This window comes from Procambarus clarkii, chromosome 14, assembly GCF_040958095.1.
Source record: "Procambarus clarkii isolate CNS0578487 chromosome 14, FALCON_Pclarkii_2.0, whole genome shotgun sequence".
NCBI lineage: Eukaryota > Metazoa > Arthropoda > Malacostraca > Decapoda > Cambaridae > Procambarus > Procambarus clarkii.
In genome coordinates this window covers 11,524,538-11,542,882 of record NC_091163.1, presented here as the reverse complement: position 1 = coordinate 11,542,882, position 18,345 = coordinate 11,524,538, and the positions used below count along the sequence as shown (strand labels likewise).

General features: G+C 38.6%; 1 protein-coding gene across 2 annotated transcripts; it reads left to right on the top strand.

Moving 5' to 3' along the window:
* The first annotated feature begins 5,171 nt into the window (after nucleotides 1-5,171).
* On the top strand, nucleotides 5,172-18,317 carry LOC138349570 (hydroxymethylglutaryl-CoA lyase, mitochondrial-like). 2 transcript variants are annotated; one of them, XM_069324386.1, is made up of 6 exons: nucleotides 5,172-5,325; nucleotides 8,040-8,206; nucleotides 10,410-10,533; nucleotides 10,800-11,012; nucleotides 11,771-11,959; nucleotides 14,091-18,317. In XM_069324386.1, exons 1-6 carry the CDS (start codon nucleotides 5,251-5,253, stop codon nucleotides 14,316-14,318), a joined length of 996 nt encoding a protein of 331 aa, XP_069180487.1. In that variant the 5' UTR covers nucleotides 5,172-5,250; the 3' UTR covers nucleotides 14,319-18,317. The 2 variants fall into 2 exon arrangements, with proteins under 2 accessions (XP_069180487.1, XP_069180488.1); XM_069324387.1 differs by having other exon boundaries at nucleotides 5,323-5,450.
* The last annotated feature ends 28 nt before the right edge of the window (nucleotides 18,318-18,345 follow it).

Genomic DNA, 18,345 nt, shown 5'->3' with positions numbered 1-18,345 from the left:
TTAACACCGTACTTAGGGCTGTACCCACACTACAGTTCTGAGAGCCTTGAGTCTGTCTCTACATTGTTGATGTAACTTATTGACTGCAGTTGAGGTACAAGGGACAGAGACACCAAGATATTTGAAAGAAGAGACATAGTCTATTGGTATGTTATCTATCTTAAGTTTTCGTGGTCCACTTTTGCGGTTGCCAATTTGTCTGTTAAATACCTTAGTTTTAGCAGCGTTGATTACAAGACCAAGGCTCTATCTATCGACATCGATAGATACAGCGATAGCAGGCAGCTTGATATCTGCGAGGCACTACACATTAAGAAGTCGACACCAGCAATCAACAGCCAATTAATGCACAACTATATTCTACCCACTTCAAGACTCCGCACCAATAAAGAAGCATCAAGAAATATGAGCCAATGGGCCCTTTGCAGTTACTTCCATTCTTCCCTTTAACTTAAAAATATTATACCCATTGTTTCGTGTTCTGTCTTGTGTTGAAAGTTTGTTTTCACCGCATCCAAAACTGTTGTAACATATCACCTCACCCAAATGCAGGTATAAAATCAAAGCTGTTTTAACTGTTTAGTGTTTGCAAGTTATAGTTGTGTGTGTGTGTAAACTAGTCTTTGAAAATGTAATAAGTTATTACGAAACGCGTTCAAGTGTCACGTCAGACTAGAAATAAAAATGAATTTTGGAGAATTGATTTTTCAATTACCATCAACAGTGAAAATAAATATAAGAAATATTGAGAAAATTCGTGTTAGAATTATTAATCTTACTTTTTCGGTCATATTTAATAATATATGTCTACAGGAAAGACTGCTACCAATATATATATATATATATATATATATATATATATATATATATATATATATATATATATATATATATATATATATATATATACATATATATATATATATATATATATATATATATATATATATATATATATATATATATATATATATATATATATATATATATATATATCTTCACCATATCTCGCCCTTGACCCCCTCGTCCCTATGTCCATGGTCCCCCATTCCTCCCTCCCCCTTATCTCCCATCCTTCCAGATTAGAACCACTAAAAACATTAAGGAAATCACATCAAATATTTCACACGACTCCATGAAAATCGCACGGGGGGGGGGGGATGCTATAATTGCTAATATTTCTTAAAGCATTTAACTTAGGCCGAAAATGACCAGCCTATGTCCGTCCCGTACCCTAGCCCATTCCCCCTACAAATTTGGGTGAGGCTAGTGTCAAGACTCTGGCCTCCATCCTTGGACAGACAGACAGACAGACATGCTGTCTTATAATATAGATATATATATATATATATATATATATATATATATATATATATATATATATATATATATATATATATATATATATATATATATATATATATATATATATGGCTGGCTTCAGAGACAAGCACCTTACACTCTGATGACACGCTATTTAAGGTTGATGATGGAGAAATGGAGTCGTAAGCTGCCTACTGCAGTGTTTTCAGTAATTGTGAATGTTACAAGAATAGTCCAATATTTCAACTTATAAGGTGGATAACCAGTTATTGACTACTTGTGGAGAATGAGGGCATCGTATTCCTGGCCGCGCCTGTGCGTGTTGACCGCTGGTATTGTTCTGTGGGAGTCTTTGGGGGAGGAGAGGTGGGGGTAGGAGGAGGGGGGGGGGGAGGAGAGGTGGGGGGAGGAGAGGAGGAGGGGAAGGGAACTATCAGGAGAAAGCGCCAAGCCATTACGAATTATAGGCCTTCGAAGTGGTCAGGATAAGGATTTGGGATGGGATGGAGGGAAGGAATGGTGCCCAACCACTTGGACGGTCGGGGATTGAACGCCGACCTGCATGAAGCGAGACCGTCGCTCTACCTTCCAGGAGAACCAGAAAGAATAATTAATATGCAGACAATGCCTAATAGCGTGGTTGAACAACTAACCTGACCCACCCAGCAAAGTGATGACGGTTCGGCTGTTGTGGTTGTTTTAGATTCAGCAACTTTGAACACACAATTGCAAGCCCCACTACGGGCTGTGGTGAGCCCGTAGTGGACTTACCTGGCACAGGAGCGGGGCTGTGGTGAGCCCGTAGTGGACTTACCTGGCACAGGAGCGGGGCTGTGGTGAGCCCGTAGTGGACTTACCTGGCACAGGAGCGGGGCTGTGGTGAGCCCGTAGTGGACTTACCTGGCACAGGAGCGGGGCTGTGGTGAGCCCGTAGTGGACTTACCTGACACAGGAGCGGGGCTGTGGGAGGGGAGTGAATAAAATGGGGTCGCAACAAAATTATTGTAGATAATATAGCGAGCGCCGCGCCGCCATGATGGGTCCCGCTGGGGAGGGGGGAAGGGGGGGCAAGTACTGACTCCCCAAACAGTCATTTATTCTTTATTATTCACCCCATACCCATCCCATGGGTAATAATAATAATTTATTTCCAAGAAGGAACAATGGGTTGGTAAGATTACATAAGATTGGTATTTTTACATTTATGCAAAACCACCAACACGCAAAGTGTTTCGGGCAGGTCCTCAGTCTAACATTTACCTGAATTTACCTGAGAGACACTAATACTGATGGCTTCGACGAGGATACGAAGCCAGCGGCTTGTCAAAGGTTCCCCCATTTGCCCTGATCTTTTCCAGCTATATTAAAAAACCCAGCAGAGTTTTGGCGTTTACGGCTTTGGCGGGTAGGTAGTTCCACAGGTTTACAACCCTATGGGTGAAAAAGCATCTCCTGTTTTGGAGATGGAGAGCAAAGCCGTTGAGAATAAGCCAACCACAATGTAGGAGAGCTACATTGTGGTTTGTTGAGCTTGAACCCGTTGCTCCTCGTTTGTGTAACATCTGATCTTTTGAAGAAACTGACGGGATCAACATCCTCCAAATTGTTAGGTATTTTAAAGGTTTCGATGAGATCCGCCCTGTCATGCCTGGTTTGTAGTGTTGTTAGCCCTGTGGCCCTCAACTGTTCCTGACACGTAAGATGATTAAACTCTGGTACGATTTGTGTTGCCCGGTGTTGCACTTTCTCCAGAGCAGCTATGTCTTTCTGAAGATGAGGTCTCCATGCCTGGACGCAATACTCCAGGCGGGGGCGCACCAGAGACTTATTCAATTGAACGACTACTTTCTTTTCCTTAAAGGTAAAGGTTCCCTTGATTATTCCCAGGGTTTGGATAGCTTTTTTTACTGCCGCTCCCACTTGTTGTGCAATTTTTAGTGAATGATGGATTCTGACTCCAAGGTCCTTTCCTTCATCTATCTGTTGTAAGGTAATACTGTTAATTTGGTAGTTGTGACTTGGATTGTTATGCCCCACATGCAAGGTCTTGCATTCATCGATATTAAAAATCATTTGCCAGTCATCTGACCATTTGTGGAGTTCATGCAAATCTCTTTGTAAGGTCTCAATATCACCCTTACTTCCCACTGTACCATAGATCTTAGTGTCATCTGCAAATTTGATGATGTAGCTTGTAAAATTGTCGTCTATGTCATTGATGTATATGATAAAAAGGATTGGTCCCAAAATGGGTCCCTGTGGGACCTCACTTACCACATTTCCCGTCAGATTCATTCCCATTTAGCACGACCATTTGTTTTCTATGTTTTAACCATTGTTTTATCTATTCCAGTATTCTCCCATTTATTCCATGTGCCTGTTATTTCCTTTCCAGTCTCTCATGTGCTACCTTGTCAAAAGCTTTACCAAAGTTCCCGTAAGCTACATATACCGGAAGTCCTTTGTCCGAATAGCCAGTTAATGTTCCCAGAAATGTGAGCAGGTTAGTAAGGACGGATCTATTTTTAACAAACCCATGTTGCGTTGATTTTGCAAGATTGTTCTCTGCGAGATGTTGCATGATTCCCTCCCTTAGCATTCTCTCCATGAGCTTGCAGATGTGTGATGTTAAGCTGATTGGACTGTAGTTTTTTGCCCAGCTCTTTCTGCCTTTTTTTTAAATCATCACAGGTAAGATGTAAAGGTACATTGTAGGAAGGTTTTATATCAACAAATAACTACAATGTAAGTTAACAGCGGTGATTATACGCTGGTAATGATATATGTCTTAAGTACTAATTCAAATTCAAAAATCAAAATTCAAATTTTTATTCAGGTAGAAATACGTACATAGAAGATTTACAAACATAAAGTTAGATTTATAGATAGAGCTAGTACATACAATACCTAAAGCCACTAGTACGCATAGCGTTTCGGCCAATATTGGCTATTTAATATTGGGTAAGTTGGCAGTACAAGATTTGAAGCACAAGTGAGTGAGTACAGTGAGTTTGGAGCACAAGTGAGTGAGTACAGTGAGTTTGGAGCACAAGTGAGTGAGTACAGTGAGTTTGGAGCACAAGTGAGTGAGTACAGTGAGTTTGGAGCACAAGTGAGTGAGTACAGTGAGTTTGGAGCACAAGTGAGTGAGTACAGTGAGTTTGGAGCACAAGTGAGTGAGTACAGTGAGTTTGGAGCACAAGTGAGTGAGTACAGTGAGTTTGGAGCACAAGTGAGTGAGTACAGTGAGTTTGGAGCACAAGTGAGTGAGTACAGTGAGTTTGGAGCACACGTCCGCCGCCCGCCAGATGGGTGTCAGGTCCACGACAAGGATTCAGAAACTCCGGTATAAAAAAATAATAAAAAAATGTGAAGACCAGTTTTTACCATGGAGGAATGTGAGTGGTCGCCCTTGAGGGCTGGAGGAGGAGGTGCTGGAGCAGCACCAACAGGAACCTCTTCCTCTTCAGTGCTCTCCTTTCCCATTTATTTATTATATTTATTTATTTATTTATTTCCAAAAAGGTACATTGGATATGAGTTTCTATGTGTCAGCTCAGTCAGCATTGATTTATTATATTTATAATAATAATAATAATAATAATAATAATAATAATAATAATTTATTTACACAAATGTATAATACATATGGGAAACATGAAATGAGGAAGGGATTTAAAGAAGAAAGTTGGTGTAGAGAGGTTGAGAGGGTTGGTGGTGGTGTGGTAGAGGGTAGAGAGGGGTGGTGGTTGGGGAAGAGTAGGGTGGTGGTAAGGTAGAGAGGGGTGGTGGTGGTGAGGTAGAGAGGGGTGGTGGTTGTGAGGTAGAGAGGGGTGGTGGTGGTGTGGTAGAGAGGGGTGGTGGTTGGGGTAGAGAGGGGAGCCAGGACTCCCGGAGAGCAGACGTCCCAGCAGACGACCCGCCGCCATGGCCACGCTCGTCTGTACTGCTAACGTTATATCCGCTCTCAAGACCTTCTGCAGGAACTACGGCGCCTCTGTGGTGAGTAGGAGCACGTGTAGTGTACTCAGCTGGGTGCTCTCACTACTCTGCTTTGTTTACAAGACAACAGCTGATTTACCAGCGTTATGAATGAAAGCGTCTCCGTACAGCTGATCGTCGGGCAGGTAATCAGCTGTGACACCTGAGGCCAGGCTTGCCTACCAAGCCTTTATAAAGCCTTTATTAAGCCTTTATTAAGCCTTTATTAAGCCTTGAGGCCGACCAGACGTATACATTTACATCTTAATGAACTAATATTACCACACATCATCTCCAGCGTTTGTTCATTGCTTTCAGTTTCCTCAATTAGCTTTCAGTTTCCTCAATTAGCCTTCAGTTTCCTCAATTAGCTTTCAGTTTCCTCAATTAGGGTCTTGTAGTACAGTTGGCGTCGTTCTCGACTAACAATTGAGGTTCTTGGGTTCTATATCCGGCAGGAATAAAAATGCTGGGGCACATTTCCCTTTAACTAATGCCTCTGTTCACCTAGCTGTAAATAAGCCCCCAGGAGTTAGACAACTGTTGTGGGGGTTACATCTTGGGGTCACATCCTGGGGGTCATATCTTGGGATTACATCCATGGGTCATATCTTGGGGTTACATTCTGGGGTCACATCTTGGGGTCACATCATGGGGTTACATCCTTGGGGTTACATTCTGGGGTCACATCCTGGGGTCACATCCTGGGGTCACATCCTGGGGTTACATCCTTGGGTCACATCCTTGGGGTTACATTCTGGGGTTACATTCTGGGGTCACATCCTGGGGTCACATCCTGGGGTCACGTCTTGGGGTCACATCCTGGGGTGATTAATTTGTCCCTGGGGACCTTGATTCTAGCCTCGGGGTACATTATATATATTTACTTTTTATTTATTTTATTTTATTTTATTTATTTATATATACAAGAGTTGTTACATTCTTATACAGCCACTAGTATGTGTAGCATTTCGGGCAGGTCCTTAATCCTATGTTTCCCAGAATACGACCCGCCAAATCGTTTAACAACCAGGTAGCCATTCACTGCTGGGTGAACACAGGCTACAGTTAAGGATTGGTGCCCAGTCAATCCTCCCTGGCCAGGATACAAACCCAGGCCAAAGTGCTTGTGAAGTGCCGGGGCGAGTGTTGTACCACTGTACCACGAGGACTGTTTTATATATATAGTACAGTATGTAGTATAGGTAGGCTTCTTGACTCCGACAAAACAAATTATTATAATAATTCACAACTTGCTTAGGCTGTTGTTTTGAAAATGGATCACTTAAGACTTGCACGGGAAATTTTAGTTCATTGGAAGGACAGTAATTGATTGATGGTGTGAATAATGAACTGTTACCTAACCTAGGGATTATGGATATGTTGGCTGTAACATAAGGTGTTGTCGTGAATAATGAGCCAGCCCCAATACCAGGTTTACAGCCTTTATTTATTTATTTATATACAAGAAGGTACATTGGGTTTGTGAGGATACATAGCATGGTATTTACAATCTTGTAAAGCCACTAGTACGCGCAGCGTTTCGGGCAGAATGTTGTACTCGGTTGTCAGTTACTGTAGTCAGGTCACAACCAAGAAGTCCCAAGTTCGAGTCCTGAAGAAGGATGACAAATGTGGACACTTCAATTGACCTGATACGTCTGTTCACCTAGCAGTAAATAGGTATTTGGGAGTTAGGCAACTGTTGTGATTGCATCCTATAAAAGGTCAATTGTTGACCTAGGGGGACCTTGATAAGCCTAGCATGCTTCCAAACCCTGACAATGATAACCATACTTACCCAAGGGTTGCTAATGAGGGTTCTTTACAGAAAGTTGCATTTTATTACATATAAAATTTAGCACACTGTTTTTAACAGTTGTTCCTAGCTCAGAATTGTTGTAAACTGGGCTTCAAATGATATTGTGGCCTTGCGAAAGGCTCTACATAAACTCGTGTAAATCACTAATGTTGACTAATAATGAAAGAAGGCTAACCATTTTGTATTTAAGGTTGCCTTATCTATATGCATAATTTTCTTCCTAAACTTCTTGTTACCAGTTTAGAGAAATATCTGGGATTAACGTGATACCTGCGTCACGCCTCTGAAGAGTGTCGCCCCTTGCCTCCTCTTTTTCAATATTACTCACAGCTATGATTATATGATTGTCAAGGACAGGATGTATTGTGGTCTCTTCTTAAATGTGTAGATTTTTTATTCAACTGTGAGAAGCGCTGTGTGGATCCAGGTAAAAAGAAACTTATAAACAGTTCAATAATAGTACTGTACCTCCTCAAAATTTTGGATCGCTTTGTTCCAGACCCAGAATTTGTTAAATCTAAATTTCTATTGGGGGGGGGGTTCTATCATTACCTCTTGTTTCTTCTGAGGATTAAGATCCCCACAGCCCGGTTTCTGACCAGGGAGGGCTATTTATCACCAAATTTTACAGATTTTTTGTTATGGCAAATTATATAATATATAATTCAACATATTCTGATATGCAAATAATATATAAATGATTTAGTGTGCATGCAGTATAAATAATAATAATTCTGCATGAAAACTTGGATAAAATTAATTTGTTCACTTTTTGAAGTACCTGTACAGATTTGTCTTTGTAATCCGGAGGCTGCAAAGTGAAGTTGTGGTACTATGTCACACCATCTGTTAAACAGTTTTCATTATCTATAGAGACAGCATTAATATAATTTTCTGTTTTTCTTTTCTTCAGGTTCGTAGTGCACAGGTTTGGCCACAGTATCCTAAACAAGTTAGAATTGTTGAAGTTGGTCCTAGAGATGGATTACAAAATGAAAAGGTGCTTGTGCCGACAGATGTCAAGATTGAATTTATAAATAGACTTTCCCAGGCTGGCCATCAATGTGTGGAAGTAACCAGGTACCGTACTGTATATTGGTATTAATGTGCATAGTACTATACTGTATATTGATCTATTGTGCATACTACTTTATTCTCATACTATTTTGCATAATACTGTACTATATACAAATACTATTATACTGGTATACAAAAGATACTATTATACTAGTACAGTATACAAGAGATACTACAAATGTATACTATCTGTAGTATCTGTATCTAAGAGTATGCAGATACTAGTATTGTATACAATAGTACTGTACTATATATTGATTTATTGTGCATAGTACTTTATTCTCATACTATTTTGCATAATTCTCTATACTGAAATAAATGGGTTACCATCAGAAAGTTATAGTTACAGTTCACAGAATGTATACTTGGTTGTGAATGAATGTTTTTCATGAAGGGATGAGCAGTAACGTAAGATTATTTCAAATTACCCTAATCTGAAATAGACAATTTCAGTTGCACAAGATAAATTTTTTATTTTTGTATTGTAATGTGCAAACTAAAAGTAGACTAATGAAAATTAAAATTTTAGTGATACAGTATAGCATTATCATTGCAAAAATGTTTTTGAAGTTTATTTTGTAAAATATAAGTGACAAGACTTTGATACACTCTCAGACACTTTCTCCATCTGCCTCCATTCCTCCGTGTCAACCAGACTTTGCCCAGCAATGTCACTTAGGTCCACATTTCCATAGTAAAGAATGCAAACATGTATTGAAGAATTAAGAATCATATCACAAGGGCTTTCTGCGACCTACACTTTCATTACTTCACACGTTTGTAATTTCAGTATCACACAATAGGCAAGTGGTAGGTTACTGAAGAATTAAGAATCATATCACAAGGGCTTTCTGCGAACTGCACTTTCATTACTTCACACGTTTGTAATTTCAGTATCACACAATAGGAACAATATGATAGATTAAAATTCAAAACAAAGAGCGTAGGTTGTAGAATTGTAGATGGTGAAAGCAGAAAATTATGAGCAATGTCATATTAAGACCTTCAGAGGCCTTAAGCACTGGAAATATTTTACACCCTTCAGTATGTGATTTTAAACAATCTTAATAAATAAATAAATAAATAAATAAATAAATAGATAAATAAATGTGACTTACCTATTGGGTAATCTAGCCCTGCTCATAGAAATCTGAGATGGTGGGCTCATATTCCTGTGGCTCCTGTGCTTGTTCTCCCAAACAGCTTTTATCACACAGCTGAGGGACCAGTGTTGTCTCAACACTTAGTCCCATCAATACACTTTCTCCAGGTGAAGGATAGATGAACTTGATGGAATATGAGCCTCGCAGTTGTAAGGATGAAGTCCATACCAGAAAATTCAATGTGATAGATGGTGCGCAGTTGTGTTGTGGTGGCTTTTATGGCTTGCTATAGAGGAAAGCAGAAACTTTTTGCAGGCTGAGGTCGAGAAGATTGTTAATTTGATCAGGAAGGAAGGCCACAGGAGAATACATGTCCCTCTGAAGGATGCTTGGGCTTATTTAGGGCTAGAACACTATTGTTTTTTTTAACAAAACATCTCGGATCCTATAGCTTTTTTACCTGTGAAAATAAGGAGTCATGTTACTGCAGCCAATACCTACTCATTCTAACAAGTAACTTCTCATAAGATGCTAAAAATCAAGGAGTCACCAATGTGTATCGCTTTGTTTTTCACCTCACAAAGATATGAGATGTAGCAGTATCTTGCTCTCAGCGAGAACTAGAGAATGAGCACTCGCATTAGGATTGCTTTTGTGAGTGCCGTAACCATTAATGCATGCACCAATGCTTCTTGTGATTGCTATGAGGGGTGGGTAACTAATGTTTTTTCAAAATTGCTTAACTAAACCTATGGAGGATTAGGCATTATTAGCAGAAGTTTATTACAAAATGGGGAAATTGTCACTTGCATTTTATATATTGAGATAAGATAATTATCAGGGTGATGTATTGAACTGAATGCTGACCTGCAAGAAGCAAGGCCATCACTATACCAATCGCTCAAAGGGTAAATAAACTAGAACATTACAAATACAATGCGAGTGTTCGGCAGTTTTTATTTGGAGAAATTTAAGATAAAGGGGCTTCATTTGAATGCTTCATCGGTATGAGTGTTTTGCTAGTGTACTAATATATCTTTTAACATATGAAGCTGGTTCTTCATTTATTTTTCAAGATTATCTTTGTCATTTAATCTTTACAGTTTCGTATCGCCAAAATGGGTGCCCCAGTTAGCCGATCATGTTGAGGTGATGCGTGGGATCAAGAGAGTTCAAGGTGTTTCGTATCCGGTTCTTACACCAAATTTAAAAGGCTTTGAAGCTGCTGTAAGTTACTCTGTTAAGTTGATAAAGTAACTAGAACATTTCACCTTGGATATTTGTTTGCATATTTATTCAAATACTGTAACTGGATTATTTGGATTTCAGCTTCAATATATAAGTTTAATTGCCTGGATTTTGAAATAGGGTGCAACCCTTATTTACCAGTTCTATGTTTAATACATTTTCTGGTTAAAATATAGCACAGGACATGTTGAGATACAAGACAAAGTTTGATACAAGTCATTAAAACTTTTGACTTATAATTTCAGGTTGCAGCAGGCTGTGAGGAAGTAGCTATTTTTGGGGCAGCGTCAGAGTCATTTAGTTTAAGGAACATTAACTGTAGTATTGCAGAATCTCTGAAGCGCTTCCAAGATGTGGTAACGGAAGCGAATAGACTGGGAATCCGAGTCAGAGGTTACGTGTCCTGTGTGTGTGGATGTCCTTATGAAGGCCCTATTGACCCCAAGACTGTGGCCATGGTAATCATGGGTGTTTCTTTATTTTAAACTGGTATTAGTTTCCCAGGTTTGGGGTATTCCTTATGAATACATTTAGTTTTCAAACATTTTGTTTCTTAATATCTTTAGAGCACTTTTCTGAGCAAGTAGGTGGGAGAAAAAAAGAGGTATAAAATGTTCATAAAATTCAAACTGCTATACAAAGTAATGTTTGCTTTGTGTGAGGATGCTTGCAGACAAATTGGGTGTTAATTCTTTTAACCTTTTCTAGGGATACGGGAGAGGGGGGGTGTCTTACATCCTTGAACATTAATGAGTTTCTTCTGGCAGTTTGTAAATACTGTGTGGCTGTGCAGTTAGTGCCTTTTAAATGTACTCAATGCCAGATTTGTTAAGCATTTTGTAAAATTGACCAGGCAGAATGATGTGTACAGTATATTATACAGTGCATAATTGGTTACTTTTTAGTATCCTGTGCATAATAAAGTTGTATGAATTACTGTATTACATTAATTTTGTTTTGTTTTTCAATATCTGGTAACTTGTTAACTACTGTATTTATGCTAATAATTAAGTGTTGTTAATACATCTCGTTCATTAATGGTGAAATGTTTTGGATTAAAATTGTTGTAAAAAAAAAAATATTTGCTGTAAAATAAATAATGAAGTTATTAAAACAAATGCTGTACTGTATCTGTACTGTAGTTGTAAAACAACAATTTTGTTTAAGTATAAATATCTTTTGTATTGTCAGTATTAATTCAACTAATTTTGAACAGGTTGCACATGCAATGTATGAGATGGGGTGCTATGAGATCTCTCTGGGTGACACCATCGGTGTAGGGACACCCGGGAGCATGCGCAGGATGCTGGAGGAGGTCATGACACTCTTGCCACCGCACGTCCTCGCTGTTCACTGTCATGATACCTATGGTCAAGCTCTTCCTAATATTCTCATCTCTCTTCAGGTAACTAATGTCCTTAATGTCTGCTAGATGAATTATTTTGATAAATAATAATCTTTGATATAGATAGAATAAGTTGGTTGTGGTAATACTGAAGTATTGATTGCAAAGATATGTTCCTGAGGATTCTTATGTACAGTATTATTTATTTTATATACTGTATTAATCACTCACATATTTGAGAGGTTTTGTTCCATATCACCACCACCACCACACATCACTACATACAATGTACCGAGGGGAATAGCCTGCAATAGAATCGTAAAAAGTGGAAGGTCTAGAGGCAAACTTAATGCTAGCATTAATGCCAGACACATACATGGTAAATTTAACAACATGCAAAATAGGAAAATATAAGGATGGGATTGGATCCTATTAGTACAGTTGGATTTGTTCTCAATTCACAATCGAGAATTCCGGGTTGGAATCCTGGGTGGGACAGAAATGATTGGTTGCATTTCCTATCACCTAATGCACATGTTCATCTAGCAGTAAGTAGGTACTCAGGAGTTAGTTACCTTGTTGTGAGGTTGCATCCTGGGTGGAGTCAATAATCCTCCCCCTTGCAGGGGGTGGGTGACCTTGATATAAGCCTAATGAGTATAGATACACTCTGGCTGCCTGTCCCCGAACAATAAATTATACCTTAAAAGAAGTCTTTCAGAACATTATACATAGCTATGCTGTACTAGCATGGAATCTCCATCTTATGAAGTTCAAAAAAAAAATCGAAAAGGTTCAGAGATTTGCTAAAAGACTGGTACCAGAGATGAGTGTTAGGATGATAGATTACGACAACCCTAACCACACTACAGGAAAGGAGGACCAGAGGTGATATGGTCACAGATACCGAGAGGAATAGATGATGTGAGAATACAGTTTTTTCCCGATGTAGGAAGGGAGAGTGAGAGTTAGATAGTTGAAAACTGAAAATTAAATCTTGAAATATTGGGAAACTCTCATATTTAGTACAGGTGGTGAACTTGGTTGAAGCAGAAGTCATGATATTTACCTTGATTAAGCTGTTTAATCGAGGTAAATTAGTGCAAACTCTGTGAGCAGGAACTGCGGCATGATCTCCCACACTACATCACCGAATGCCCAGGTATTAGTCCTTTCAGACCAGTTGGCATGAGGTACCTGGAGCTTTGTAATTGCTTTATTCATTCTCGTATTCTTGAAGATATCCTCAGTGTACCCAAAATTTGCCATTGCAGGTTACTAAACATATGGCCCTGTATGACTAACCATCCTGCAAGATGGGGACTTTTATTACCACTGCTACCTTATTCAATCTTGTGTTGATGTTGTCCTCAAAATGCTTCCAGAGTCTGCCAGTGCAGACTGCCTATCACATGCCTCTGTATGACTAACCATCCTGTGTGATGGGGATTTTTTAGCATCACCTAGTTAGTTTTTTTGACACACTGTACTCCACTTGATATAGTCTAGGGTAGCTGCACTAATGCAGATGTACCTCATGTATTAATAAAAAAAAACTTGATTAATAACTCTTAGAGTAAACTCTTGGCCTCTGGTTCCTGGTAGACTTACAATAGCTGGCAAGGGCCTGGTGTGGATTGAATTGGGTGGAGCTATCTTGGTAGCTAGCAACAAGGAGCCACCAGAAAGAGGCTGCTGGATACCTGCTTGATATGGTTCTGGGAGTTCCTTTACTCCCCAAGCCCGGCCCGGGGCCAGGCTTGACTTGAGGCATTTCATTATATTCAATTGTTTTCTTACTTGTATTCCCTGTACTCGGTACACCACTCTGTACCCAGTACACCACTCTGTACTCAGTACACCACTCTGTACCCAGTACACCACTCTGTACCCAGTACACCACACTGTATCCAGTACACCACTCTGTACCCAGTTCACCTCAATTATTTTTTTTTTGTAGGGAGGGAGGGAGGGGGGGAGGAATTGTCCATATTAGTCGGTTAATGTATCAGCACAAGTATCACCAGGCTCTGTAACTGGTCACTAACTTTGTGCTGTTTATCACAGCATAATAAGAGAATTAGCATAAATGATATGCTTTGTTGTGTGTGTAACCAAAAGTTTATTTTGTATTTATTACACTTGATGACATTATTCATCACAAATGCTTTAAACAGATTTGCTCTTTCAGATGGGGATCAGTGTAGTGGATGCTTCTGTTGCCGGGCTCGGAGGGTGTCCGTATGCTCAAGGAGCATCGGGTAATGTAGCAACTGAGGATGTTGTGTACATGCTCAATGGTCTGCACATAGAAACTGGTGTTGATCTAGATAAACTTATTGATGCTGGCAATTATATTTGCAAAGTCCTAAATCGACCAAATTTTAGTAAAGTAAGTTGTGCGAAAACAAAGTGTTAAATGAAAAGGTGTGTTATCATATTTATTTTTTTAGATTTTAATATTAAATTAAATTTTTTTTTAATGATAGAAACCATTTTATTTATATACAAAATAGACCATTGTCAAAGCAATATTTAAATGTTGTGGTTTTGTCATAGCACAGTACTAGTGATACACAGGTGTAATGAGGTTCATCTTTTAAACAAATTTTAAGGGAAATGAATGTCGGGTAAAAGGGTTCAGATGCCCATAAACACGAGTTGTGAATTATGTTGTGTTTATTCTTTTAAGTTTTTATTTGCAGATATTTAGTTTTGCTCAAGACTAAATGATGTTTTATGAAAGGCTGTTTAACCTTGATCAAGACGAAAATACTTGTATGGAAGTCAAAGAATTGATATTTCCTAAACTAATAGATTTTGTTTTTAGGACTCATTCACTCCTGACAGTTTCTCCACACATTCTCGTGTTCTGTAAAGATGTGAATGATTGGTGTTTTGCCTATGGCTACAATTAGTTTTTTGTCAGACACTATTATCATCTCATTTTCCCATTTCCTTCCTACTTTACCAGTTTTGTATCTTCGTAATTCTGTATCTCGTAATTCTTCCATCTAGGCTAGGATCAGTTTCATTTTTTCCTGCTCTTTTGTATCTTCATGCGAGCAAGTGTTCCTTTCTCGCTTATATTGTAGCAAACCAACTGTACAGTTCACCAATGCATATTTAAAAGTACAGTTCAGTATAGTTGTGTTTTTTAACACTTGAATATAAGGGTAAGTGTATATCCTATCATTATTAGGAAGCCCTTAATGGGTTTGCCACAGTTACTCTTACCAAAGATGAGACATGTTAATGTGGTGACCCATTCAGTTATTGGCCAAATTCAACAGTACTTAGTGATGTACTCAACATTCTTAGTGCCACCAATGACTCTTGTAGTTGAAATCTTTATGGAGTATTCAACATGTAGTTGCAGTGTAGTTATTGGAGTATTCTACCACTATTTTGAGTGGTAGAAAAAATAATTCTGGTTTTCATTTAAACAATTTTTATTTAAAAGCTACCGTAGTCTACTTAAATTTTTTTTTTGAAGATTAACAGCTTCTTTACAAGTTTCAAATGTAAATATATTGTGAGATAAGCCTTGTAAACATTGCCAACTGGTTTTTTTTTTATTTTTATTATCTGTGATATCTAGTGTCTAACAGTTTTTAATAGCTAATAACTTTTAAAGATTTCTAAAGTTGTAATCTTAAGTGGAAATCATTTTTAGATGAAACATTATTTCATGTTGTGTCAATGTATGTTTGACTTGTTTTAACCTTGCCATTGAATAGGAAACTTAACTCTTCCAGAGGTGTGTGTGTGTGTGTGTGTGTGGCATTTTGTGTGTGTGGTATTTTGAGGTTATCTTGAGATGATTTTCAGGGCTAGAGGTCTGGAGTGTCCAGTGTCAAAGCCATTGTGTGTCCAGTGTTTTTAACAAGATAGGATACGGCTTGCAAATATTATTGTAGTAAGGGCCATAATTCCCTCAAGTATTTCATGATGTTGACTGTTTGAATCTCTTGGAAAGTATGATCTTTACTTTATTGAAACACAAGATATAAAGGCATTACAAATGTTACTTGTTTATATGTGCATAATTTTTGTTTACATCTGTTTACATGTATACTTGGAGGGGGGTTCTGGGAGTTCTTCTACTCCTTCCACTCTCATTTCTCAGCAATGAGGTGCAGAGAATGAGGTTGACATTCATGGGGTGTTAAATGTGCTCATAGTTTTGTATGAAAGATATGACATTTACTTTGGATGAGGTCTCCATCCATCGGGTATGTAATCAATTTGTTGTTTCTAAGGAGGATCTGTTTACTTTTACGTGAATCCACCACCCTGTTATGTGCTGTTGTTCCTCAATTGTGGTGGATGTTCTGTTTCCACTAAAACAGTTTAAAGTTAGTTTTTTTTCTGTTGCCACTAGCCCCAGATGCTTTTGTCAATTCTTCAGAAGTTGAAAAGCTTAACGAGTTGTGTGATTCTGTCACTTTCCTTGTGGCCAGTTAAGAACTGGTTCCTGACGTTCTTGTGGTGTCCCAACCATACATCTCTTCCTGCCCATCTTACATGAGATGGACCCCTGATGTTGCACAAGCACCTAAAGGCTCTCCACCAATCTCCTCATGTGGATTTTCTAGGACATTTCTGTCTGCCTTTGTGGAGAGAGAGTGGAAATACTTTTTACCTTGTGCTTTAGGATTACTACTACTAGCCAGTATGAGGTGTGGTTTTTCTTTCTGGTCCTGTTCTAAGATCTTTCATTTTCTATTTTTAATAAACAGCTCATTTTCAATACCTGTACTATTAACTTCATATAGGGCTGCTTTAGCCGAGTTGTTTTATCCTGCTTTTTAGTCTTGACTTTCCTAGTTTCCTGGTCCTTTAGCTTGGGAGGGGGTTCTTTCATGTTAGTTTTTTTCCACCTTCCATTGAAATTTTGAACCCACTTGCATCTTCGATAAGATGCTGGTCTCCCTTCCTCTATTTTGTTAGTGAGCCTCACACACTGACTCTTGGGGTTCATTTCCTTTGGTTGTGTCAATATTCATGTATCCATTTTGGAAAAGTCATCTTGGTTCAAGCTGGGATACTGTATCTTTCAGTATATCAAACACATGTCCTTTGGGTTCTGTGTGCAGGTATCTCCTGAAAGCTCAGTACTCCTCTGTAGATTCTCTTAACTTGAATCCTCCCAGGAAGGTGGTCTGCTCCTAAGGCTCATATCCTAGTTGCTTCAAGGATTGGCTAAGCTGAGAAATTGCAAGGGGCATCTTGGGGTTTATCTCAATGTGCTTGCAATGTGATAAAGGCATGCTTCTCAGTGATGCCTTGTGCTGACAACAGAGGTTTGGGGGGCTTTATAAGTCAATGCAAATGTTTGCCTGTAGGTACCTTCTCAGGGTTGCCCCATGTGACTGATGTGTGTGCGTGTGCCATCTGGGGTTGATCTCTCTTGATGGTTATCTTGATCGTCTCTTGATTTGCAAACATTTTGACACCAATTTGTAGTTAATACCCAAAAGTAACTTAAAATCTAAAAACAAAAAAGAGCATAAACATTTTAGGCATTGGTGAGCAAGGCATTGGTGAGCAAGGCCTTGAGAGGCCCGGAATTACGGTCAAGCATGTGGTGAGGTGTCAGACTGCTAAAGTGTTAAAGAGTATAAGAAAATAATAGTACAGTACAAGGAATGGAAATGTGTATTGTTCCCTGGCATTATAATGGATAATCAGCTTATTTCAAGCTTTAGACCACACTTTGAAATGTATCTACAGGTACTATTGAGAATCCTGCTCTTATGCTCTGCCTCAATAATTCATCATCCAATGTGATGCATTGGTCTGTTTGAATTTCCATCTGTATGGAACTCTCATACATTTGTATAGACTTCAAATGCATTTGAATTTGTATTTGTTTCTTGAAGCTTGCTTCCACCTGCTTGTGTGTGCATTTCACACCTGTACCACCTCACTGTACAAAAATTCCTTCTTTGCCTTTGCACTTAAGTTTGAGGTAACCATTGGAAAGTTTGAGGTAACCATTGGAGATTTGTTTCACTAAAACACACAGTACCACACTGATGCAGTGTATATTGCATTCTTTATCATTTGTGCAAAACAATTATGTTAGTAGTTTTTCTAGTGTTTGAAGTGTGATCTCTGAATAATGTGTTAAATGAAGTGAGATGAATAATAGTACATTTTTATTAGCAGAACAGAAGTCATGGCAAAGGTATACAGTTAAGTTTGTTTCTTAGCATCAAATTACATGCTTCTGAAAAATGCGTACCCATTGTTATTTAGAAGTGATATTTGTTCAATATGTTGAAAGTATTATTTAATCCTTTCAAAAGATAATTACCTATATTTTTTTATGAAGGTACTGTACTCATAAACTCTGTGTATCCATTAATTTCTTGCACGTCAGGTATGTACATTTATAAATGCTTTGTCATGATATCGCTGTTTTATTTATTCCAAGATTA